Source organism: Lutra lutra, chromosome 6 (genome assembly GCF_902655055.1).
Source record: "Lutra lutra chromosome 6, mLutLut1.2, whole genome shotgun sequence".
Taxonomy (NCBI): domain Eukaryota; kingdom Metazoa; phylum Chordata; class Mammalia; order Carnivora; family Mustelidae; genus Lutra; species Lutra lutra.
The window spans coordinates 24,693,336-24,719,769 of record NC_062283.1 but is presented as its reverse complement, the minus strand read 5'-3'; the positions used below and the strand labels follow the sequence as shown (position 1 = coordinate 24,719,769).

General features: G+C 42.8%; 1 protein-coding gene across 1 annotated transcript; it reads left to right on the top strand.

Annotated features, from left to right (window-relative positions):
• Nucleotides 1-2,196: 2,196 nt before the first annotated feature.
• On the top strand, nt 2,197-24,470 carry WRNIP1 (WRN helicase interacting protein 1). Its single transcript, XM_047733588.1, has 7 exons — nt 2,197-3,199; nt 5,383-5,574; nt 6,845-7,086; nt 17,975-18,204; nt 22,189-22,344; nt 23,071-23,150; nt 23,736-24,470. The coding sequence occupies exons 1-7, from the start codon at nt 2,378-2,380 to the stop codon at nt 24,009-24,011; spliced, it is 1,998 nt and encodes a 665-aa protein (XP_047589544.1). The 5' UTR covers nt 2,197-2,377; the 3' UTR covers nt 24,012-24,470.
• Nucleotides 24,471-26,434: the final 1,964 nt, after the last annotated feature.

Genomic DNA, 26,434 nt, shown 5'->3' with positions numbered 1-26,434 from the left:
CCATTTGCCTAAAAGGAGAACATAAATTTGTAAAGACGTCCCTCCTCCCCTCACTACCAGAAAGGACAGAAGTTAATTACCAGGGGGAGCCTGGGTGGTTCAGTCTGTTAAGCCTCTGACTTTCTCTGATTTCAACTCAGGTCAAGCATCTGATTCTTGATTTCAGTTCAGGTCATGATCTCAGGGTAGTGGGATCAAATCCCACATCAGGCTCCACATTCATCATGGAGTCTACTTGAGATTCTTTCTCTCTCTCCCCTTCTCCCCCTCCCCTGCTTGCACTCACTAAATAAATAAAATAAAATCTTTTAAAAAAAGAAGAAGTTAGTTACCAGAGACAGCTCTAGACCCTTATCAGCCCCCAGATGGTACCAGAGGAATCACGAACTTAACTGGCCCTTATCTTCCATTAGTTTCCCATATATTTACCTTTCCACAATTTGTCACTCTTGAAACTCAGTCTTTTTCCTTTGTCTTATCACTCCTCTACAGATTTATTATTCTTCTGTTAAGATGTAGTAAGCCCATGCTCATCACTAAGCACTTCCATGTGTATGAGTGCCTTACGTGTTAATGTTTTTCTTTCTTTTTTTTTTTTTAACTTTTCTCTTTTAGTCTGTCTTTTGCAAATTTGATTCACGGGGACCAATAAACTTAGGATGGGTAGGGAGAAAAGACTTTTTCTGTCCCTAACAAACTTCTTCTCTAAGTACTTGCTTCTGTGATGTTCTGCTATGGTTGCTCTGGGGGATAGGTAAAAGGCTATAGGAAGTCATGCTCCTTCATTTTTGCACAATTTCAGATTATGATGACCAAAGAATAAAGATTTTTATCTCATTTTAACATACTTTTTCTATTAATTTTATTTTTGAGCCTGACATATCTAGTCAGAAAATCATGAAAAAAACCACATCTCACATCTTTTCACAACTACCAGGAGGCTGGGCCACACACCTCACGTCCAGTTATCAACTGAAACAATGCTTCCTTTACCTGAGCTTTTGATTACTATTGTTTTTCTTATTCTACTTCCCTGTCTTGCCCCTTTTTGTAAAATCATCTTAATAAAGAGACTTACAAAATCCTCAGCATTTGCGTTGGAATAAGTTTCATAGAGATGTTCTTGTACAGATTAAATAAAAATATCATTCTTGTCAACTTTTAGAAAAATTCGTTCTTTCCTAAAATTCATTGTTTTTTCATTCTTCACTCTCCCTCAATTTTCTTCCAAAATACCAAAAAAATAATGATAGTAATAATAATGCATCCTTACATTTTTGAAGGAGAGGTTTACAGAAAAGTAGAAAATAAAATTGCAGACAATAGTAATCCTATCATTCGAAGATGTATAATACCACACTTTTTAATCTCATTTGTTTTTTCATTTATGGCGGGCATTATCTGTCACTGCCTATAACGCTAAGTTTGACTGATTCCCTAATATTTTATTGCTATGGAGATAAATACACCTGACTTGGATTACCCTCACTTAGAATTAAGCCTGCTTTTGAATATTTAACTATTAAACAGCAGACTGAGACAAGCATCTAGGTGTGTTAAGTAAAAAGCCCTTGGGTGAAAAGGCCAAAAAGCTAAAAGGGGGTGAGGTGGGGATATTTTCTCTTTATTTGCGTTTTCTGACGTAAATAATTTTTTCAGACGTGTAGTTGCTTGCATTGTTTTCTTTTGTTCAGGTCCTTTGTCCAGTTTTCTTCTGCAGGGTTTCGGGGTTTCCCCATTTTTCTTTAATTAGAAACAACCTGCCATGAGCCTCCTCTCTTCCCCCACACGCCCGCTGAGTTCTCTGGGTGTGAAAAGCCGCTTTCCCAGGTGCAATCTCGGCACGTTGTCTCAGACTCCTCCTAGATGTCACCAGCCTGCAAGGGTGCGGGAGGTGCGCTGCTTTCACCTCCGCGGCTCCCGCGCACGCGCAACCCGCCGGCCTCCCGGCCCCTCACAAAGGTGGCTCTCAGGGCCGGCCGGAAGTGGACGCGCAGCCGCCAGGGCTGGTAGTGTGCACTACATTTCCCGAAAGGCTAAGGGGCGCGATGCCAGCGGTGGCTAGGTTGAACCGCCGCGGACTACACTTCCCGACGCGACACACGAGGCGTTGCCAGCGGCGGCTGAGGTAAACGGCTGAGGACTACTCTTCCCGACGCGCCCCGCGAGGCGCCGCCGGAGGCCGGCCGAGGGCGGGCCGACGCGGGAAGCTCCGGACGTGAGGCATGAGCGGCGCCCTCCCCCGGCCCGCGCGCGTCCTGCTGCCTCCCCGAGCGAGGGTCGGGCGGCGCGGGGCCTAGCGGCGGGCATCTCGAGCCCTCGGCGTGCGCAGGGGCTGCTGCGGCCGCGCCGGGCGCCGGCGAGGGCGGCGGCCACCATGGAGGTGAGCGGGCCGGAAGACGACCCCTTCCTGTCGCAGCTGCACCAGGTGCAGTGCCCCGTGTGCCAGCAGATGATGCCCGCCGCGCACATCAACTCGCATCTGGACCGCTGTCTGCTGCTCAACCCCGCGGGGCACGCGGAGCCCTCGGCCGGGCCGCACCGCGCCGGCGAGCGGGCCAAGGGGCTCTCGCCGCCCAGCGCCAAGAGGCGGCGGCTCTCCGAGAGCTCGGCGCTGAAGCAGCCGGCCACCCCGACGGCGGCCGAGAGCAGCGAGGGCGAGGGCGAGGAGGGCGACGACGGCGGCGAGACCGAGAGCCGGGAGAGCTACGACGCGCCGCCCACGCCCAGCGGCGCCCGCCTCATCCCCGACTTCCCGGTGGCCCGCTCCAGCAGTCCCGGGAGGAAGGGCTCGGGAAAGAGGCCGGCGGCCGCGGCCGCGGCGGCGGGCAGCGCGTCTCCGCGGAGCTGGGACGAGGCGGAGGCGCAGGAGGAGGAAGAGGCGGTGGGCGACGGCGATGGCGACGGGGACGCCGATGCGGACGGCGAGGACGACCCGGGCCACTGGGATGCGGACGCCGCCGACGCCGCCGCCTTCGGGGCCAGCGGTGGGGGCCGCCCGCACGCCCGGGCGCTGGCGGCGGAGGAGATTCGGCAGATGCTGGAGGGCAAGCCGCTGGCGGACAAGATGCGTCCCGACACGCTGCAGGACTACATCGGGCAGAGCAGAGCCGTGGGGCAGGAGACGCTGCTCCGGTCCCTCCTGGAGACGAACGAAATCCCCTCCCTCATCCTGTGGGGACCGCCGGGCTGCGGCAAGGTGAGTGCCGCCTTGGCTGGAGGGTTCCGAGTGTCGATCTCTACGGGTCGGGCGTGGATCTAACGGTCAGAGGCCGTCGCCGAAGAACCCGCGCGTCCACCCTGGATGTTGAGGCCTGAGGGCAGGGCCTCAGATACTATCTGAGCTGGGGCCGCGCCTAGTCCACAGGTGGAGTTAGTGATGGGTGTGAAAAAGACACACCGCGCCAGATTTGTAAGACACGTTTTCCGGTCATTTGCAAAATGAAGATGTCCGAATTCATAGGTTTGCAAAAATATTTGGACTCTTAGATTTGAGCTATCTCTGTGTTCCAACGTGTACCTCGACCCTCCCATTAATAACCGAATTCTCAAGGAAATGACATGCTGCAAATTGCAGAGGAACATTTGTGTATTCGATTTGTAGGTATATGGGTTTAGCTTTGGGGGGGGGGATCAAAAATTTTTCTGTTTCGATTGTGTTTCTCTTCCCGCCCTCTAGCTGTTGGTTTATTTTTAACAGACTGGTGTTTATTTATCCTTGAGAATATATTTATTTACCAAGTCTAATAGGAAAACTCTTTTCCCCTTTCCCAGTCGTTTTATCTAGCATTTCCATAACTGTCCTCACTATGCTTTCTGCTTTAGAGAAGAAGAGAAGAAACATCAATGCATTTTGGTGTCCAGTTGTATGTACCTTGTTAGGAATTAGCATATGTCCAAAGGAAGGTGGTTCAGATATTGGGGTCTAGAAAAGGTGTCATTGGAGAACACTTGAGAAACAGAGGCAGAGTTAAGCAAAACAGAAGGCTAAGAGGTGTTTAAATATATGATTTTTTTTTTCCTATCCACAGGAAGAGAGAGGAGGATGAGCAGCAGTGAGTGAAAGGCAAAAGTCAGTATCAGAATGTAAAAGAGCCCTCTTAGCTTTGTGATTCACACTCCTTAGTTAGTATGCAAGGGCTTTAATGATTTTTCCCAGTTTTTCTTTCCGATTTCATCTCCAACTTAATCACACCGTCCTTTGCTACGGTTCCTGGAATGCATCTTGCTCATTTTGTGCCTTATTGTTCACTTCTATCCCAAATAATTTACCCGGGCGGCGGGGGTGGGGGGAGATTTAGTTGCTACCCTATTTAGGAGATTGAGCAAGAGCATTATTAATAATTGTTTGTGAAATCTTTACATAAAGTCATAAGAATGGCTAATCAGCTGTTGGCCAACTAGATGGCAAGAAAAACCTCCCGAGGAAAATGAGTAGGGTGAACTAATAAAAGACGCCATGCAGAAGATGTGATGGGCTGCTCAGCATAGTGGTTGGTGGTCACAAGCCTAGGCATATGTGGTGTGGAAGCCCATAGGCTGGGATTTGATGAAGCAGCAGCCACAGTAGTTTAATGATACACTACAAATTTTAGAAAATAAAATGTACCTTCCCACTAATTCAGTATTGAATTTGTCCCTCTCATTAAACCCTTTTTCTTTATTTTCATTCTTATTATTATACTTTTCTGTGAACAATAATAATGATATTAATAACAGTATATGCAATTTTATGGAACACCTGGTACGTACCAGGCACTAAGCAGTGGTTTCCTTGGATCTCACCATTGTCTTCTCATAACTACTAACATGTCAAAGTGCTGTTGTTTAATCTACTTCCAAAGCAGACATTCAGAGGTGGCAGTTTGCAGTCATCGTTAATGCTAGGTAGTTGTCATTAGTCTTTCAGTTCAAAGGCTCACTCCTTTTCCAAGCTGCACTGATGAGCCTCCAGTTGTAGAATTGATTGATTCTGTGGTTCTGCACTCCATTTCTACAACTAGTCCTTCAACAGTAGTGCTTTCTTCTCTGGAAGAGGTCACAGCTGTCACTCGGGCTCTGCTAAATCAAGACAGCCGCTCTTTATGGGGATTCCAAAGATCTTAGAGTCCCCAAAAAAGGAATCAAACAGGGTTAGGTATAAAGGAGAAAAGGTCAGGATTAGCCTAAGGTTTAGCTATTTTCCTGTTTTATTTTTAACCATCTTTTTTTTAATTTTTAAAAATGTGCTCTGGTATTTCGGATTGCATCTGTGCTGCTGAGCATTCTTTAGAGTTCAAGTTGCTTGGTAAATAGTGCTGATGCTGCTTGTGTTAGTGCCCATGGGTGCTTTTCTCTCTGTGTCTGATCAGCTTTCCAAACTCTGTGTGTCATATTTTCTAGACCACTCTGGCTCACATCATAGCCAACAACAGCAAGAAACATAGCATAAGATTTGTGACATTGTCTGCAACAAATGCCAAGACAAATGATGTGCGAGATGTCATAAAACAAGCTCAAAATGAAAAGAGCTTTTTCAAAAGGAAAACCATCCTTTTTATTGATGAGATTCATCGGTTCAATAAATCTCAGCAGGTATATTAACTTCCTTCTACCTTTTGGTCATTGTGAACATTACAGTGAATATAAAGTATGTGAGATTACTTTGAAAAGCATAAAGCACTACGCAAATATAAGGACTATTGTTATCATTAGTTTTCTGGGCATAAAGAGGTATAGATTGTCAGCCCATCTCCTTGAGCCTTTTCCCCCCTTTTTCTTAGTGTTTTTTGGTGACAAGAAAATGCTTTCTCTGTCTGATAAATGAAATTATTAATATGGTCCTGAGTTATACTATATCAGAAAAACAGCTTATCAAGTTTCTCATTCTTACAGATTTTTGGATCTCAATATTAAGAGTCCTAGTAAGAAATTTAACTTGATTTTTAAGATCCTTATTTTAATATTTTTAAAGTTCTCCCGTATACAGTGTTACTTTTTTATTTTCAAAATTAAAGAATGTTTTCTGTGACCTCAGGGTTTCAGCCGGGTGAATGTTACAAGATCTAATCACCTCTACTTATTTAATGGCTTTCTGAGATAAAAGTAAAAGTACAGTTTATTTGTATAAACAAAGCCAAGCCACTGTTGTATTCTTGTAAATAAACATTAACTTTTTTCTTCCAGTACACTTTTTTCTCTGATATATTTTAAAGCTTTTTAATCAGAGACAGAAATATTTTACAAAACCTTACTACAAAACCTTGTTCCTGATCTGAATCTCTTATTTTTTAATTTTTTTTTTATCTGAATCTCTTTTTAAATAGACTCTTCAGAGTTCTGACAGGATGTTATCGCTTTCAGTTTCATTAGACCATTAACTCATCTTAGCATTTCTTCCCTATAAGACAATGTCCAGTGGTTACATATTCACCAATGCATATTTACCAAGTTTGTTAGGAAGAATGGCTGTTATGACCGAGTACTCCAGAGGAAAATTTTACAAATACTAATGTTTTTGTGTTTTCTTAAACTCGAATAGCCACCTGCCAGTTGGGATAGAAGCCTTAGGATAGAAGATAATTTTCTAAGTAAAAAAATCATTTATCTTGAAACTACATTAGAATTGTACTTTGAGGTTTAGTGTACCAGCAAGGGGCCAGGTTTAGACATTCACATTGCAAAAGGTGTGTTTTTGGCTTAAAAAGCGTGAGTTGCACTCACACAACAGTGCATCCACATCCAATGAATATAAAGCTGTTGTTCCTGAACTCAAAACTAGGAAAAGGAAGGAATGGCCAACTTACATAGGATTCTGCAGGTTGTTGACTGGAATCAATTTCTTCTGTTTTCCTCCCATGATTAGGACACTTTCCTTCCTCACGTGGAATGTGGGACGATCACTCTGATTGGGGCTACCACGGAGAACCCTTCCTTCCAGGTCAATGCTGCTCTCCTAAGCCGCTGTCGCGTTATTGTTCTTGAGAAGCTTCCCGTAGAGGCAATGGTGGCTATCTTAATGCGAGCAATCAACTCACTGGGAATCCACGTCCTAGACTCCAGCCGTCCCACGGACCCTCTGAGCCACAGCAGTAACAGCAGTTCAGAGTAAGTTGACTGTGGGCAGTATTCTGGGGGCACACACCTCTCAGAGAATCCCCTGGCAGACAGCCAGAAAGGGCTGGACGGCCGTAAGGAGAGGGCAGGGACAGAGAAGAAATGTTGATCTAGTAATGGAAACAGGAGTGGAAGAAAGTGCTCAATTGTACCAAGTGTATCTCTGCAAATGTTTCCTTTCTTTTAAGATGGATTTTATAGCCCTATAAGGGGTGCATCTAATTTTTCAAGCTTTAACATTGTTTTGCGTGTTTTTTCAGTCCTTGGGTGTTTTCATTTGTGCTTAGGGATTTTTTTTTATCCTAACACACTTTTTTTTTAATAAGGCTTGGAAGACTATGGGAAGCCTTACTGATTATTTTCTTTCATCAAATAGGCTTGACCTACAAATCTTTCTCGAGATTTATACTCAGATTCCCAATTTCTTTTTTCCTGAAGTTTACGCCTCTTTTAGAAATATTAACTATAAATTAATGTGAATGTTACCATAACGATTTTTAAATCTTTTTAAAATTATTTTTGCACATTTTAAAAGTCAAGCTCAATTCTGTAAAAGTAAAGAAACTTTATCTGAAAATGACATATTAAAAGCTCTCTTATTCCTTTTGGCATTCTGTTTCTGTATCATGAATACCGTGTAAGTTCATTAATACCAGAGTATATATAAAGTTATATGTAATCAATTAGATTACTTGGGTTAGAGGTTTTCTTTATATTCGAATATATTCTTCAGATGTCATTTATTCATGTGTCAACTGAAATAACGCAGTGGAACATAATCTGGTGTGATGAGAGACTAATGCCTGCCTCTTCATGCTGTGGACCCCACAGCTGCTGGTGCCTGCCCCGAGGCCAAGTTCTGGAGCCACTCTTCTGTGAGGATTAAAGTACAAGACATAGTTTTAGGTTCAGGCTTTAGGTTTCAAAAGTCTCTCCCTGTGTGTCTGGCCTCTCCCATTTGCCCCTGTCTCATGTAGGAGGAATTATGCTGTGGCTCATGAAAGCCTTGAAACATGGCCAAGGACTCCCAGGTGCAACGGAGTCACATCAGTTTAGGGTAGAGTTGTGATGGCATAGCCATCAAAATTGTGGCTTAAAAGAAATACAGAACCTGCTGGTATCAGTTAAGTGTATTCATACTTAGAGCCCTTTGTGTGCTGAGCACTTGTCGGGGTCAAAAGGGGCTACATACAGCCAGCCCTCACATCTAGTATAACTGTCCTGTAAACAACATTTTCACTACAAAACTCATATAACCAAGTGATAAAATGGAAAGAGAGAGGAACAACTATCCTAGTATATTTCTGTGTATTTTTATTTCTGCGTACTAGTTATCATAATATATCTACTACATATTCTGCATTTTTATTAATTAGGGTAGTTTTATTGATTTCAGTCATGTAATGATTTCATGGAATTGTTATTCAGATACCCTCAGGTTTTTTCTCTCCAATCACTGCCATGCCAAAATTAGGTGAAATGAGAAAGACAGTGGAAGAACCATGGAGCTCATCTTAAAAAGGATTTCCACATTTTAACCAGATCTCTGAATCATTTGCATGCATATTAAATTTGAGAGGATAAGTGAAAGAATTAAGATTTCTCTATTACTGAGACTGCGAGCCTGATACAAAAGTGAGCCAATGATTCTTAATCTGCTAAAATTGCATTTCAGTCAGAGAAAACCTGCCATGTATAATAGATTGTTTGCTTTTTCCACTATCACTCATTTGAGTTGATTCTAATTATAGCTTATTTTTATTCACTTGTTTCCTTTCTAATTCCCATCCCTCCCCTTCCTGGGAGGGCTAAGAGGATAAGAACTTGTCCTCCTTGTTCATATTCCCAGCACAGTGCCTAGTATATACATGCTTAGTAACTTTCAATTTGAGAGAAATAGTTTAATTTTATTTTTGGATCATCCAGCATAAGAGATGATTGCCTCACAGCCTGGGTATCAAGAACCTTTTCATTTAATACTACTGCCTCAGCAAACAGAATGAAACTAAAGATTATTAAGCTTAGTTAATTGATTTACTGGTTAGCAATTCTGAAAAGAAAGTTAAGTTGGAAGATTCCATAGGCCACAGAAGGAACTCTTATAAGTGATTTCCTAACAGAAGCACCTGACCACCCCAGTGGAGAATTAAAAACAGGTATTGTTTTCTTTCAATTTTAGGTAAAATTGTACTTTCCCATCTATTGACTGGCTTCAAATGTATATACATTCTTGTTAACATAAATTGGGTTTGGTAACACTAATCTAACTGGAAGGAACAACTTTAAACCCCAAATAATTACTTCTCTGGGAAGTACAAATGAGTGCATTTGTAGTCTTGTGTTTTGTTGCCCTAGTTTACGGAGAAATCTAGACTACCACTGTGCATAGAATAGCTGAGCAAGTACTGGTCTGGAAACCAGTGGAGCTGATTGTTAGACCATTGTTGGTTTTTCTTGAATTGTGAATTCTCATCTAGTATATGTTTGTACATGACAGATTCCTGTGAGAGTGAGATAGAAGTGTTCTTTTAAAATTTTTCTTTCCGTATTTATTTGGTCAGCATTAATTGAAGGCCCCACATATACTAGGCATTGGCTGAGTGTTGAAAAGCGCATTCCTGTCCATTTAGAGAGCTTAGTATATGATAAGGAAATAAGGTAAGTGGGCTTCCAGGGATGTGCTGTGATTGAGTTATGACCAAAGAGGTGTAGGGGATAGAGAAGAGGCATCTAGAATATGTGAAATCAGATATCTCACCTGATACATGAGGGGATGCTGAGTTGAATTTTGAAGAATAAGCAGAATTTAACTAGATGAAATGGAAAGTTCATTTGGCAAGGGAATATAGCACCTGAAAGTCAAGGTGGTAATAACTAGTATGATCCATTCATTATAGCTGAGTGGAACAGTGGGCATGAGGAAGTGATGGGCAGTGAAGCCAGGGAGGAAGGCAGAGCCAGATTATGAAAGACCTGTGTGCTAAGGTAAGGTGAGTGATGTGGAGAGCTATGGAAAACCATAGAAAGATTTTAAGCAAGAGAGTGACATATCAGCTCTACATTTTAGGAAGATGAGAATAGCATTGGAGAGATGGTAGGTTGGAGGGAGTCAAGTCCCATCTTCCCTGCCCCTCACCAGAGATCCGGAAGATCAATTAGGGAGCTGTTGCAGTGGTGCTGAAGATAAGTGACAAATGCAAGTGACTTGAACAAAAGCCAGAGCTGCTCAGAGAAGTTGGAAAGTCAGGTTGATAGGCCTGGGTGTGAGGAGGGAGGAAAAAGGATTGTCTAAGATGACTCTCATACCAGGTAACTAGGCAAATAATTACACTTCTGGCAAGAACGGTATGAGGAAGAGGAGCAGAGGAGGTGTGGAGTTCAGTTTGGGACTTATTCAGCTTGTGGGGCCTCTGGATGATTCATATGAAGAGGTTTTCTAGGCAGTTAGATAAGGAACTCAGGAGAGCAGCAGAGTTGTTTGAGATTTGGAAGCCACCGGCACTTCAGAGAACATACAGTCCATTTGTTTGAGTAGGAGAGCTGAAGGGAACCAGGAAGTAAGGGTAGTTAAGTTGGAGACCTGTCAGCATTTGTTGTGTAGGAGAACGACAAAAGTTTAGAAAGGTAGGAAAACCAGAAGGATGCTCTACAGAGAAGAGCCTCAGCAAGCCAGGAGTATTCAACGTTTTTGAGCCAAACTTAAGATTCAGTTTGGCTGCATATATTGGGGAAAAAATCAAATTAACTGGCATAAACAAGATAGAACTTTCCTTTTTCATGTTAAAGAGTCTGAAGATAGACAAGTATAAAAAATGCAGCTGCTAGTCAGCCTCATGGTATCATCAGGGACCCAGACCCTTATCTGGATTCTGAGGCACGTTTCTAACCACAGGCATACCTCAGACATGATTTGGGTTTGGTTTTACACCATTGCAATAAAGTGAGTCATATGAGTTTTTGGTTTCCCAGTGAATATAAAAATTAGGTTTACACTGTAGTGTGTTAAATATGCAATAGCATTATGTCTAAAATATCAACGTGCATGCCTTAATTTAAAAATAACTTTACTGTTAAAAAATGCTAACCATCATTTGAACGTCTGCAAGTCTTGATCTTTTTGCTGGTGGATGGTCTTGCCTTGATATTGATGGCTGCTGACTGATGAGGGCGGTGGTTGCTGAGGGTTGAGTTGCTGTGGCAGACTTGTTAAAATAAACAACTGAAGTTTGCCACAATCAGTTGTTCTTTTCACAATTTCTCTGTGGCTTGTGATGCTGTCTGATAGCATTTTACCTACAGTAGAACTTCTTCCAAAACTAGAGTCCATCCTCTTACCCCCTGCCACTGCTTGATCAACTAAGTTATGTCATATTCTATATCCTCTGTTGTCATCTCAACAGTCTTCATGGTCTCTTCACCAGTAGGTGCCATCTCAGGAAACCACTTTCTTTGCTCATTCAAAAGAAGGAACTCCTCAGCATTCAAGTTTTATCTCAAGGTTGCTGCAATTTAGTTACATCTTTAGACTCCACTTTTAAGTCTAGTTCTCTTGTTATTGCCACCACATCTGCAGTTCCCCCAGTGAAGTCCTGAACCACTCAAAGTCATCCCCAAGGACTGGAATCAGCTTCTCCCAGTGTCCTGTTCATGTTGATATTTTCATCTCTTCCCATGAATCACAGATGTTCTTAATGGCATCTGGAACAGTAAATCCTTTCCAGAAGGTTTTCAGTGGACTCTGTTTAGATGCATCAGAGGCTCTAGCCTTACAAGATTTATTTCTTAAATTATAAGACTTGAAAGTTGAAATGACTCCTTGAGCCATTAGTCACAGAATGGATGTTGTGTTGGCAGGCATTAATCTCTTTATACATCTCCATCATAACTTTAGGAAGACCAGGTGCATGGTCAACAAGCAGGAATATTTTGAAAAGAATCTTTTTTTCGGAGCAGTAGGTCTCCACAGTGGGCTTAAAATACTCAGCAAACCAAATTGTCAACAGACATGTGGTCATCCAGGCTTTGTTCTTCCATGTATGAAGCACAGGCCGAGTAGATTTAGCGTAATTCTTAAGGGCCCTGGGACTTTCAAAAGAATAAAGGACCATTGCCTTCAACTTCCCTGGCTTTAAAGGCAGGCTTTGGCTTCTCCTCTCTAGCTACAAAAGTCCTAGGTGATACCCTCTTCTAATAGAAAATGGTTTTGTTTACATTGAAAATATGCTGTTCAGTACCACCTCCTTCGTCAGTGACCCTAGCTAGATCTTCTGGATGGTTTGCTGCAGCTTCTCCATTAGCACTGGCTGCTTTATCTTGTGCCCTGATGTCATGGAGACGGCTTCATGCCTTAAACCTCAGGAACAAACCTCTGCTAGCTTCAGATTTTCCTTCTTCAGCTTTCTCACTTCTCTCAGCCTTCACAGAATTGAAAAGAGTTTCCTTTGCATTCTTAACTTGGCTGTTCGGTGCAAGAGGCCTAGCTTTTCACCTGTCTTGACTTTCACTGTGCCTTCCTCACCAAGCTTAATCATTTCCACTTTTTAAAATGCCAGACATGCAACTCTCCTTTTCACTTGAATGTTGAGAGGCCACTGTAGGGTTATTAACTGGCCTGATTTCAATATGGTTGTATCTCAGGGAATAGAGGAACCTGAGGCGGGGGCGGGGGTGGGGTGGGGATGGGAATAGTTGGTTGGTAAAGCAATCAGAACACAAATATTTATCAATCAATAAGAGTTCTCTGTTTTGTGGTTTGTGGTGCCCCAAAACAATTAGAATAGTTAACATCAAGGATCACTGATCATAGTTCATCATAACAAATAATGAAAAGTTCAGAGTGTTTCAAGAATTACCAAAACATGACCCAGAGACACAAAATGAGCAAAAGCTATTGGAAAAACGGTACCGATAGATTTGCTTACCGCAGGCTTGCCACAGACCTTCAATTTGTAAAAAACATAACGTCTGTGAACTGCAATAAAATGAACCAAGGTAAGGGAGATGTGCCTATTTTCAGTTTAGAAGGGATCTAGGTACCAAGTTAAGCGAGTTACTCGCTTTCACTTAGAACCGGGTTAAAATGCTACTGGGAAAGATTAACATGGGACTCTTTCTCTGTGTTTCTTCATTAAGGACGATACTTTTCATTTGTAAAGGATTAGGAACAAAAGATTCCCATCTAGAGCAGTATTGCCTTTTTTTTTTTTTTAAGATTTTATTTATTTATTTGACAGAGAGAGATCACAAGTAGGCAGAGAGGCAGGCAGAGAGAGAGGAGGAAGCAGGCTCCCTGCCGAGCAGAGAGCCCGATGTGGGGCTCGATCCCAGGACCGCGGGATCATGACCCAAGCCGAAGGCAGAGGCTTTAATCCACTGAGCCACCCAGGCGCCCCTAGCAGTATTGCCTTTTAACCACATTTGCACATCACATTTTACCAGGAATACATTTTGAAAATAGAGTTGACCCATGAACAACATGGGTTGGAACTGGCTGGGTCCACTTATACACAGATTTCTTACAGAACAGTACTGTAAATGGATATTCTCTTCCTTATTTTCTTGATAACTTTTCTTTAGCTTATTAAGATTATAGCATGTAGTAGAGGTAACATACAAAATATGTGTTAATTGACTTGTTATTGGTAAGGTTCTGTCAATAGTAGGCTATTGATTGTTGTTTTAGGGGAGTCCGAAGTTTTATGTGAATTTTTGACTATGTTGCCCCTAACCCTCACATTGTGGACGGCTCAGATATGCAGGTACCCAGAGTCTGTCCCTGGAGGTTTTAGGATCAGTAAATCTGTGATTAGATATACACATCTCTATTTTAGGATAATTCCCTGTAATCTGATACATATCCTTGGTTGAGGACCACTGTTAAGCAGTTGTTACCCTGACCATGGAGTGTTCCTTTTCTTTAGTGAAAGGGATTCATAGAGTATAGTTTTGTAATTTATGAAGAGAGAATTTAATTGAGCCATACATATTTTTTTATTCTGCTATGAAATAACAAGTACATTTTCACTTATTTTCACTCCTCTTCCAACTTAGACAGCTCACCATATAAAAAGAATTCTCCAGGGCGCCTGGGTGGCTCAGTGGGTTAAGCCGCTGCCTTCGGCTCAGGTCATGATCTCAGGGTCCTGGGATCGAGTCCCGCATCGGGTTCTCTGCTCGGCAGAGATCCTGCTTCCCTCTCTCTCTCTCTCTGCCTGCCTCTCCATCTACTTGTGATTTCTCTCTGTCAAATAAATAAAAAATCTTTAAAAAAAAAAAAAGAATTCTCCAAATCCCAGTATCCTCCACCACAAAAACAGTGTGCAGAAGGATTCAGGCCCTTGGAAATAAAAAGGAAAGGAGGAAGTTGTCTTTACAGCATGCTTCCCATATTCCTGTTAAGACCAGAGCATTTCTGTTCAGTTGAAGAAACAAGGCTAAGTCTTTGATTTCTTCATCCATTAATTGGGAGTATGATCTTTTCAAATGCACTTATTTTAACTATTTTTTATTTTCTATAGTTTATGCTTAAATTTCAAAATAATGTCTCTGGACTAGGAGTGCTCTTCCAAGATAATTTGTGCAATAGTTACTGTTTGCTGAGGGGTTTTGCAAATATCAATATAATATTCCTTATTTTATTGCTGTTGGCGTGAACACTCATGTGCTTCCTCTTCTAAGGTCTCAAGATATTTTAACACATTTTATTACTTTTCAGAACTGAGGTAGTGTAAATTTGGGTTCAGGATATATTGGAGAATAGATAACCTTTTGAACATCCTGTACAGTGTTCTTAATAGCAAAATTTCTTTTGGTAAGTTACTTGTGTGACCATTGTGGGGGCCATCAGCAGTCATCTTTTATTACTTGAACAGAGTTGCTGACAGATTCATCTGTGTTTAAAAATACTCAATTTTGGACAGGGTTGAAATTTGGAATGTGGATCATATCAAGGGGGAGGAAGAATGGAACATTGGGAACTTGGGTGAAAGCTCTCAGCTCTGATTTTATTGTGGCAGCTCTCCCACTCCTTGTGACTCCAAACCTGATTGAAAAGGACAACAATAGAATAATTCGGACCTTGGTTAAGAGTTTAAAAACTGAAGGAAAGATCCTATTTTCCGACCCATAAAATACCCACTTAAAGGCTTATTTAAATTTATATTTACTTAGGTTTATAAATATTGTGCTGTTTATACGTCTATGGCGTGGTCTGCTAGTTGGCTTCTCTCAGATATTAAAGCCTACTCACTGACTTTTTATGAGGACCAACGGAAATGAGCATAGAGTCAATGCTAGGGCGTATAAGGACACTTGTCTTTTTTCTGTCCCAAAAGCACTTCATGCTGCTAAATATTTACAGTGGACAAGTTCATAGAAAAGGGATATATGCCAAAATACTGCATTAAGGAAGTACAGCAGTAGGTGATTTTTTGCACCATGTGTCTATTTTCCCAATTTTATATAATACACACTTTGTTTAAAAAAGTAATATTCAGAGAGTTCTGAATATTATTTAATTGTTAAGGATGCAAACTATATATAGTATGATCCAGATTTTGTTTTAAAAATTAGATGTAAGGTTGATGGTTCCATGGTTGGTTGGATCATAAAGGAAATTCAACAAATGACCTAGTAGCTATTGTTATCTTTAGGTGGCACAGAAAATGATTTCTTTTTGTTTTTTTAATGTTTTCCCATATGTTATAATTATTAAAAAATAAACATTTCACTGAGATTGTGGGGAGAATTGAAATTAGTCCATTCATTGTACAGATATCAAATGTCTATTCTCTCCCAGGCACTAGGGGTATAAAAAAGGAATAAAACATAATTCCTATTCTTGAGGTCTCCACATTTAGTGGGGATAGAGAGATGACAAATTTGATCAACAAATGGCCCCACTCCTCTGATGGCTCAGTCAGTTAGGATTGATTAGGTCTCCTATTTAACTCCTGTTTTCTTCCTGCAAATGATCCCATAGGGTCTTTGTTGCTAGGAAGCTTTCCAAGGAGATGGAAGGCTTTGCTTTTATTAGTTCTGGAGCTGAAATGAGGTGTTCAGGCAATTTTGGTTCTCTACCCACCTCCACCCTCCCCATACACACACGTGTGCACACTCATGCACACAACTCAGATAACATACAGTAACCAAGCCCCAGGAGTGCCCTTCCCTTTCCGGCACATCGGTTGCTACCACACCCCCTCTGACGTTAGTCCCTCCTAATACATTTTCTTGAGTATGTGTTATCTGTCATTTTCTTCCAAATCATCTAGAATCTGCTAAACAATATCTGTTTGAGAAATGCTTCATCAGCTTTACGTAGTGCCAGTGATGTCGGTTTGGTGTGTGTTTTGAGTATCTATCTGGTCAAGAAGGGAGGAGGATGGGCTTCTAAACTGTAACCATGGTTTTCAGGGCCGAGGCAGCTGTCAGGAGGAGTGTGATAAGGGAATCATTCATTATCGGCTATGAGAAAACAGGTGCCTTATGTGTAGTGATAGATGAGAAACTGGAAGTCTTGGCTTTGGTAAATAAGGGGCGGGATGAGGTAGTCCTTAAGATGTTAGAAACAAGAGGCACCTGGGTGGTTCAGTCAATTAAGCCTCTGCCTTCAGCTCAGGTCATGATCTCAGGGTGCTGGGATCAAGCCCCACGTCCGGCTAATGCTCAGCCAGGAGTCTGTTTCTCTGTCTCCCTCTGACACCCCCACCCACCTTCTTGTGCTCACTCTTTCTCTATCTCAAATAAATAAAATCTTTTTTAAAAAAAGAAAGATGTTAGAAACAAATCTGTTAGTGAATGAAAAGCAAATTGGTGTTATTCAAGTTACTCACTTTAAAGCCGAGTAGCGGGTGGGTGTATGATATGGAATTATGCAGAGACAGGCTGGGGTCCCCTTCATGGACGGACCCCCACCGTCCTGCCTTGGCCCAACACCATTGGTGCCTGTGCTTTGTTTTCTAGGTAGCTGATGAGGACAGTCCCAATCAGCTTATTAATTAATAGAGACATTTTCAGCTGAAGGTTGGCAGTGACATGGTGAGCTTAACTCTGAAGAATTATATTTTGCTTTGTGAATGTGCAGCTAGCAGCTAGACAAGAATAGTAAGACATCTCTAAGTACCTATAGGTGTGAGATATTTTGTCTAACTAGACTAGAAATAGAAAAGTTTACTGAATTAGACTTGAGAACAATCCTAATTAGACCTTTATGAAGGTCCACATTTGGAAATGTGATGGTAGGTGACTTATCTCAGGTCTTAGAGCCAAGTTCTGTCGGAGTCTTCTAATGGATACGCAGGCTAGTGACCTCTCCACTACTCTGTGCAGCCTTTATGTGATTAATACCTTCTTGGAAACATGCCTCAGGCCAAAATCCCAGAGGCTTGCTCCTACGCCCCATGTGTCCAGAGTAACTGGGGACCCAGGTTGTTTGTAAAATGAGGGACATGAACTGCATGATGCGATCTTGGCCCTTTCCTGTTTGGGAAGTGGTCTGAGCGTACCTATCTCGTCAGGATGTGCCCTGTGTTTGACGTATGTTTTCTGTATACTATAATGAAGCCCAAATATTTCTGTAGTTTTCACTCTAGTAGGATAGAACCAGAGCAGCCATGTATCTTTCCATGCCTCCTTCATGCATGCTTATGGGTGTGTGCTTATACAGCAGAATAATCTCAGGACTCTCAAAATAATCTCATGACTCCCAGTCTTGATAATGCTTCACCATATTGACAACATGAGTTAGGGAGAAAGGGTAGAAGCCTTGAACCTAAGGTAGCTTTTTAGTGACCTTGCTCAGAGCCGTTCTGTAAAGGTGCTACAGAACAAGAAGTGTCAGACATGAAAGTGGTGGTAACTAACCCTGTTTGTGTTACAGGCCGTCTGTGTTCATAGAGGATAAAGCAGTAGACACTCTGGCTTATCTTAGTGATGGGGATGCTCGAGCTGGATTGAATGGACTACAGCTGGCAGTGCTGGCCAGGTTAAGCTCTAGGAAGATGTTCTGTAAGAAAAGTGGGCAAACCTATTCTTCCAGTAGAGTTCTGATCACTGAAAATGATGTGAAGGAAGGTCTCCAGCGATCTCATATTTTATATGACCGAGCAGGTAAGTAACAACTTATTTCATTAATTAATGAAATAAGTTGTATCTACACATTCCCATCCTAGACTTCTGGCTTCAGCTGAGTTCAGAACATGAACCTCATTCTCAGTTGGATCTCCATATTGGTAATTGAATTAAACCTCCAACTCAGAGCCTGATTTCAAAGACCTAGCTTCCTGATCGATCTTTCTTGTGAGAGGCACAGAGCAGAAGCTATCCTGATAAGAACTGAGCGGAGTTTTCATGTTAAAATTGCAGGCTTCAGACCTGCCTTGTAAGGTGGGTAGGTATTTTTTCCATTACTCTCTGTAGTGCCTTTTAAGATAAAAACATTTTGAAAGCCCCTATGTTCACAGTTGACAGTAATCTTTGTGGTCATTTATAATGGCAATAATAACAAGACTTTTGCAGTAAGTGACTTAGTTCTATTAGTTTAATGAGAAGTAAAGTCCATAATTTCTAGAGTCCCAACTAAAAATGAAGTTTATGTGGATCTGGATGTGATGTTTTTGGTTGTGATAGCTTTTTTAAACAATTTTTCTGCATACACTTACGTACTTTTGTAGAACTGCATTTATAGGTAACAGATTTAAAAACAGACTCCTACTAGATCCGTGACCTGGCAATATTAAATGTCATAAGCACAGCACAGTTGTATCTTTTTATATAAGGGGTGGGTGGTGAAGATTAGCATATGGTAGATTAGGCTGGACTCTAGGGCTTGAGTATTTGTGATTCTGGATTCTCTATCTGCAGTAACTGGAATTCCATACCTCTAAAAGTTATACAAGAAAAGGAAGCTGATCATTAAACATTCCAGATATCACATAGGCAGTACGTTTATCTACAATATTCTGAAATGCTTTTTGATGATGGAGAATAGGTCTTACTGGTTAGAGTAGCGGGGTGGAGGAGCTTAAGAATGACTCTGGGTTCTGGACATTGCCTCCTGATGAGCAGAACACTGACTTTGGGCAAGTGGCAGAAGCTCTTCAGCCTTAGTGTGCCTCAACTGATTGGGAGCTGGGTGCATGGGAATACTAATAAGTACTATGGACACATTAGTTAGGGACTCATTAGAGGCATTTAACAAACAGTCCTGTCTCCTCTCTGATGTGAACATGCCTCTCGGCAAGACCTCTCCTAGCACAACCCAAAGATCTCCGGTGGCCAGCTGTCTGCTCCTGAATGTCATGGGAATGCTGGGAAAGTCCGAAAAGTAAAGTATTCTAGACATAGAGCTTTGCTTTCTTTTGGCCAAATACAAGAATGGGGGATATAAACAAAATTTAAAATTTTAAGAGGTAAAAATATTCCCACATGCTGGGTTCTCCATCGTTTTGGGGGTTCCAGCAACAGGTATCTCTCTCCCTTGCACGTGGCCTAAACGAGACTCTTCATTTTGACTAGATGAACTGGAACTGTTCATTCACATTTTATCAGACTGTCATTTAAAAATCAAAAGGCTACCATTTAACATAACATTAGGTAACATTGAATATGGAACATTTTATATATGTTGTCCTTTTTTTTAAGTCTTAAAGAAACCTTAGGAGGTAGTTATTAATAGTATCTCCGTTTTATAGATAAAAAGCTTGCCTTAATTCACAAAGCAAGTGATAAAACTCATTCTCAACCACAGGTATAAGACTAGTTCCTAGGACTATGTCCTTCCCCACTGGTGGTGCTGCCTCCTTGCCAGCCCCAGCCTGACATCACCAGTTTCCTGCTAGAGCATGTTCACTCACACGCAGTAACACTCTCATGTGAGTACACTCACAGACACCCATATGCACACAGTGGATATCAGACATGTCTAGTCCTAGGATTTCTACTTCTCGAGGCTCACATTCCATCCAAGGGAGCTATGCGCAGTGGGGATCACTTTCTCTATAGCTCTGCACTGCCCCTGGAAGAGCTGGGGACAGTGGAGGCTGCCTGGTGTCAGACCTTGAGAACCCACACATTCTACAAGGCCTACGCTTACCATGACTGTGGCCTGCCCGCCACTACCCCACTGGAGTGTAGCAGCACAACCGTGAATCTGTAGATACTCATAAATACAGTTCAGATCCTAGAGAATTGTTCTTTTCCAAGCTGTGTTCCATAAATAGGGATGATAGAAGTATTGCCCTGGAAACCTGCTAGCTTATACTCCTGGGCCTTTTTATAACTCTGGTGAGACAAAAATCCCCAGCCCCAAGATTTTAATTATTTCATGTCTTCTAGTGTATAGTTACCCACTTCTAGGACCCAGTAACTAGCTCACATATTTATGTATCAGAGTGAAGAAATTTCTAAATGAGCACAGGTTCTCTGCCTTGCATTGAGGTCAGGGTTCTACATAAATAATGTCGAAATTTTAAGTTAAAAAATTGTATATGATCAAAGCAAAAGTGGAAGCTAGCGTAGAGTAAATCTAACACTTCCATGTTTCTGTGGTGCTTACTCCATACCAGGCGTACATTATTTAAGACTCAGAACCCAAAAGCCAGCTAGTCTTTAATCCCCATTTTACAAATGAGCGGCCCGAGGCAGGGAGGATCAGTGACATGTTCTTAGTCACGTGGCTAATAAGTTTGGTGCTCACATCCAGGCTACCTGGCTTGAGAGCCCATGCTCTTCCCTGTTAATTCGCTTCTCCTCTTCGACCTGCAGTAAAGGTATGAGTCAGTGAGTAAGTCTTTCAGGGTGATTCGTTGCCACCTCATTTACGGTTCGCAGAAAGTGGCACGAGGCGGCTTTCATCTCCCACATATCTGCAAGGTGGCCAGGCCTGTGACCGGGGCCAGGACCTTGTGGGTTTCACCCAGAACCCTTCCCCACCCAGTCTCCTTGACGATGTGACTTAGCTAGGAAGCCTAGAGATAGATGACAAGTCCATTTGTCCACAGGAATCTGCTGGCTGGACTAAAAACTACTGATCCGCCCTCTGCCTGAATGGGAGGTGTTTGGGCCCCTACAGTCAGCCTCCTGGGTCTTTCCCCCTGAGAAGCCGGCATCTTGTCTCATGCTGTCTTCAGAGGAAGGCCAAAGTGGTCCTACCAGCATGGTCAGCTGGTGGGGGACTTGCAAAGTAGGTCATGGATTCTCTGTCCACCTCGGTGCTTCCCTGGAAGGACTAATGCAAATAAGAATTCCCCTGCTTTTTTTATGAAGTGACTATTCTCTCCTCAAACTTAGAGAAGAGTTGATGGTCAGAAAATCCTGAAATTTCTCTTCTTAAATATGTTTTTTAAAGCACATTTCACTGATTTGTTTACATGTGAATCCTGGGCGAAAAGTGGGGGGAAACCTAGGTGGTGAGTGGGGGGCTATAGTGCTTTCAAGGTGAGAGCTCTTAGTCCATGTGTCAGCCCTTCTGAGATCCTGCCACATGAATGTCCTTGTACCAGATTTAAGTGACCACAGCCTTCAGATACCAGAAAGACAGCTGGAAAGAACACTGAGGAACAAATGGGCCATCTGTAACAGCTGTCCTTGTCATTGACTCTCCATCCTCATGTCTCCAACCAGGCCCAGGGACAGTTTCCTCAAAATGACAGTGGGGGCACATAGAAACAGAATATCAGATTAGTTCCCTCCACCTCTCGTTGTGGCAATCCACGGAGGTCCAGGAGAACCAGCTCTCCATGTGCTGCTCTCCTTGTCCCCATCCCAGGTCTCTGCTCGTGTTCAGCACCGGCAGCACAGGTACTCCAGCAGCCTCCTGCGCTGAGGCTGACCGGGTTACGAGACAAGCCCACAGACCCCAGAGAGAGCTCCTCTGGTCTCCAGCGTCCCGCACTGGTGCCATTGCACCCTCCTGCTGAGCAGCTTGAGGATAGCCGTCAGACTTCACTCTCCCCAGGCTTTCCTAGGTCCCTTATTCGGGCTTCCTTAAAATCAACCAAGTGGAACAAACCTGTGGCTTAGATAACCCTCCTATGGGCTCTGTGGATTTCCTCTTCCGCCCATGATCGAGCATGTGCTTTTTGTGTTATCTAGGAGAAGAGCATTACAACTGCATCTCTGCGCTTCATAAGTCGATGCGGGGCTCAGACCAGAGTGCCTCCCTCTACTGGCTGGCGCGCATGCTTGAAGGAGGAGAGGACCCGCTGTATGTGGCAAGGAGGCTGGTGAGGTTTGCCAGTGAGGACATAGGTGAGTGTTCTGGGAAGGAGCAGACCCTGGTGTTGACCAGAGTGTGGCCTTTTGTGTGCGGGAGCCGGAGAAGGGGGAGGGGGCGTTCAGAAATGCTGACCGCTTTGGGGCCTAGGAATTTCCTGGGACCATGTGGACAGGTAAGGAGAAGAGAAGACAAATAGGAACTGACTGGTTTATTTCTTGGCATCGTGTATGTGCTTTTGGGTGGTTGTATTCTGAAGAAGTCATCATTATCTGTTTCCTCTTCAGGAGTGCTTTTCCTAACATGGGTATTGAAATAAAAGAAATGTTTTAAATGCTTTGCAGTCATGTTCAGGTTTTCATTGGACAGCTCCTGAAATAAAAAGGGAAGATTCTGGACACTATGTAATGAAAAACATTAGGAAAACAGTTCTTTGATATAGTAAATGTTTTGTTTTTAATGTGTCTGTCCTTGTGACTGTCTGTATGGCCTTAGCCCCTCATGTTTGTCATTCATACTCATATTTTTCCTACTAGATGTAGTTTTTATCCATGAAGAAACAACTCTTGACACCACTCAGTAAATATTTCTCAAATAAGTTAATGAGATCAGAGGAGAGTCTGTTCTGATAAATGGGATTTTTCTGGTCAGTAACATCTACAGGCAGTGGTGATCTCTGGTCGCATCAGCTCATAGACAGGTCTGGGTGGGAGTGTGCATTATGACTTAAACTTTCCTTTGTCTTTCTGTGTGTGTGACAGGTCTGGCAGACCCTTCTGCATTAACACAAGCAGTTGCCGCCTACCAAGGCTGTCATTTTATAGGCATGCCCGAATGTGAGGTAAAGTAATCAGCTCAGTTCTTTGCAAATCACTTCCTTTCTCTTGGTGCCATGTCCCTTTGTGGATTTGAACATAGGTCCTGCCATCACCTTTAATGTACAGGCCCACCAAAGAAGCTGCTTGGCTTTTCAACTCCCTTTTTAGAAGCTTACACTCTAGAGGGGAGACCTTACATATAAACAAGGTCATGTTTTGAAACTTTTCTGTAGTTGTGGTTTCAAAGGAAGTGCTCAGCCCTTTCTTGGGGCAGAAGTATTGAAAGCACTGAGCAGGAAGTTTCTCTAAGTTCACCCATAACCAGCAGCTTCATATTTATGTTTTATATGTTGGGGTTTTAAGAAAAAAATCATTTAATAAAAATTCTTCTCTTTAACAACAAAAAAAAGCAATAAATCTTTTCCAACCTCTTACCTCCTGTAGGAATTTCTTCTCTCCATCACAACTGGTTATTTTGGCTGTAGGTAGAAAAGGAGGATAATAAACGCATAGTGAGAATCTTTTCAGAATTAAGTAGGGATGTCATAAAATAGTCTACAGGACAGAAGCTTTCTGGCACCTTCAGTAATGTTTTCTTTGTGTCCTAGGTGCTTCTGGCCCAGTGTGTAGTCTATTTTGCCAGAGCCCCGAAGTCCATTGAGGTGTACAGCGCCTACAACAACGTCAAAGCATGCCTGCGGAGCCACCAGGGGCCCCTGCCCCCCGTCCCGCTGCACCTGAGGAACGCGCCCACCAGGCTGATGAAGGATTTGGGCTACGGCAAGGGCTACAAGTACAATCCCATGTACAGTGAGCCCGTGGACCAGGAATACCTGCCGGAGGAGTTGAGAGGAGTCGACTTCTTTAAGCAAAGGCGATGCTGACTCTCGTAGGCTTTGATAGCAGTGGGATGTGTCTGTTTTTTAAGGAGAGCGAGAATAACAGAGTTGTGGGCTCGGTTGCCCAATGGAAGTTAAACGAGACCAACATTTTGTGCCAGAAATGTCAGAGTTCCTTAGGTGGAGGCACACGTACTTCAGCTAAATGTGTAACATTGAAATTGTGTTCATTTGCACTCTGTGCAACGGTTATGCTTATGAAAATATCTGGCAGCTTTGTGCAATGAATTAATGTTATAAGGAATTATCTATTTTGTCATAGTATTTAAGTCATAATGTCATTTCAGAATTCAGTTCTGTAGGATTTTTTTTTCTTTAAAAGATGTATATTCAGGGTAGTTTGAATTGGTAAAAAAATGTAATTGTGATTTAATACTGCATAGTGTTTTGGGTATTTTTTTTATATGCAAAGGTCTTATGAGCCAATAAAACTATTTCAAAGTACTCTTCAGTCCTTTCACGTCTTTCCCACCCGGGACCCTAGCTGCCAATGTCTGTCACCCTCACATGTCGGTAGGTAAATACTGTGAAAGAAAAATGCCCATAGGTGAGAAGGTTGGGAAGCTTAATGAGAAGCCTGTGGATCTTTGTAAAGATCCATTTTAAGTTTTAAAGGAATACGCTAGAGTTGTAAATGGCTTATGAAAGAACCCAGTGGTCTCTTCTTCCTCCAGTTTCTTCTTGCACCCCGTGTTTCTAGATGTTGCACTCCTGTTTTACTTTTGTGATTCCTAAACGCAAATACCACACACGTGCACACACACACGCGCACACACACACCTTTGATTCCTTTGCAGCTATTTCTGATTCTTCCCAAGCTACTTAATAGTCATCCACAAGAATCGTCCCTTCAAGTAATCTGTCAGTTCTGTTTCCCTCTCCCTCTCCCCCAACCTGGTGCGATCCCTTCAGGAACGCACCTCCTTCTGTCCAAGCGCTGCACAGCTGACGTCCGGGGACTCCACTGCCTTTCTCCTGCACGAGGATTCCTGTTTTCTCCATAGTATACCAGCCGTCTCAGCTCATCCCAGCGTTTCTGTACAACGTATGCTTTACTAGTTTGAGCAGGCTGGAGCGACAGTGACCTTGCACTCGCAGGCCTGGTGTGTGAACTCCCCTCCTCTGTCTGGGCATCAACCTTGCACCTGCCTCACGTGTTCTAGTTGAGGGGTCCGATGCTTGCCTTTTTCTCCTGAGGGGATCCACATGCTTTAAGAGCTTTATGAAACAAGGATGCATGGGAGGCAAAATACTTCGAGCTGTTAAGAGTCTAAAAATACCTTTATTCTACCTTCAGACTTATCTGATAGTTTGGGAATAAATTCTAGGTTGGAAATTACTTGTCAGTTGTCTTCCTCTTTCCCATGTTGCTATCGAGAAATTTGAAGACATTCTGATTTGTGACCTCTTCAAGCTGATAGAATCTTCTCTCTTTGTTCCTAGTTTTTGAAAAGCTCACAGTGATTTTACCAGGTGCTGAGTGGACCCTTTCAGTCTAGAAATTCATGTCTTTCTGTTTTGGGAAAGTTTCTTTCTTTATTCATTTACTAAGTGTTGGGTACTTGCCTCATGCTAAGCACTCTGGGGACGCATCAGCTAAGGAAAAACAACATCCTGGGGCGCCTGGGTGGCTCAGTGGGTTAAGCCGCTGCCTTCGGCTCAGGTCATGATCTCAGGGTCCTGGGATCGAGTCCCGCATCGGGCTCTCTGCTCAGCAGGGAGCCTGCTTCCCTCTCTCTCTCTCTCTCTCTGCCTGCCTCTCCGTCTACTTGTGATCTCTCTCTGTCAAGTAAATAAATAAAATCTTTAAAAAAAAAAAAAAAAACAACATCCTGTGCTCATGAAAAAGATAGTATGAAAAATTGTATTTTAATATGTCCGCTGATGATGAGTGCCACGAGGGAAATAATCAGGGAACTGAGCTAGAAAGGGTGAGGAGAAGCCAAGATTTTATTTGGAGTAGCCAAGGTAGACTTCGTCAAGAGGAGAATATTTGAGTCAAGAATTAGAGGACGTGATTATGCCATTCAAGGATAAGGGAGAGCGTTCCAAGCAGAGGGAACAGCAAGTACAAAGGCCCTAAAGAAGGAAGGTGCCTGGCTGGCTCAGTGCTCTAGAGGAGGTGAGTAATTGGGATGGAAGGAAGTAGTGGAAGTGGAGAAGAGATGATGGGGGTTTGGATTAATGTGGCACCTTCCCAGTCCTGGGAAAGACTGGCTTTTACTCAACGATTCTAGCAAAGGAGTGTCACAGTGGCACTTATATTTTGTAAGGATAGCACTCGCTGCGTTGTTGAAGGAAAGCAGGGCAAAGCAAGGAGAAGGGGCATCAGAATTTGCAGTGCTCCAGTGGAGGAGGTGACAGGATTGGTGGGAGCAGGCATGGTGAGGAGTGGTGTGATTAGGAAT

Coding starts and splice junctions, on each gene's coding strand:
- WRNIP1 (XM_047733588.1), top strand. CDS start 2,378: ATGGAGGTGAGCGGGCCGGAAGACGACCCCTTCCTGTCGCAGCTGCAC. Junction 7,087..17,974: donor AGCAGTAACAGCAGTTCAGA/GTAAGTTGACTG, acceptor TTTGTGTTACAG/GCCGTCTGTGTTCATAGAGG. Junction 23,151..23,735: donor TAGGCATGCCCGAATGTGAG/GTAAAGTAATCA, acceptor TTTGTGTCCTAG/GTGCTTCTGGCCCAGTGTGT.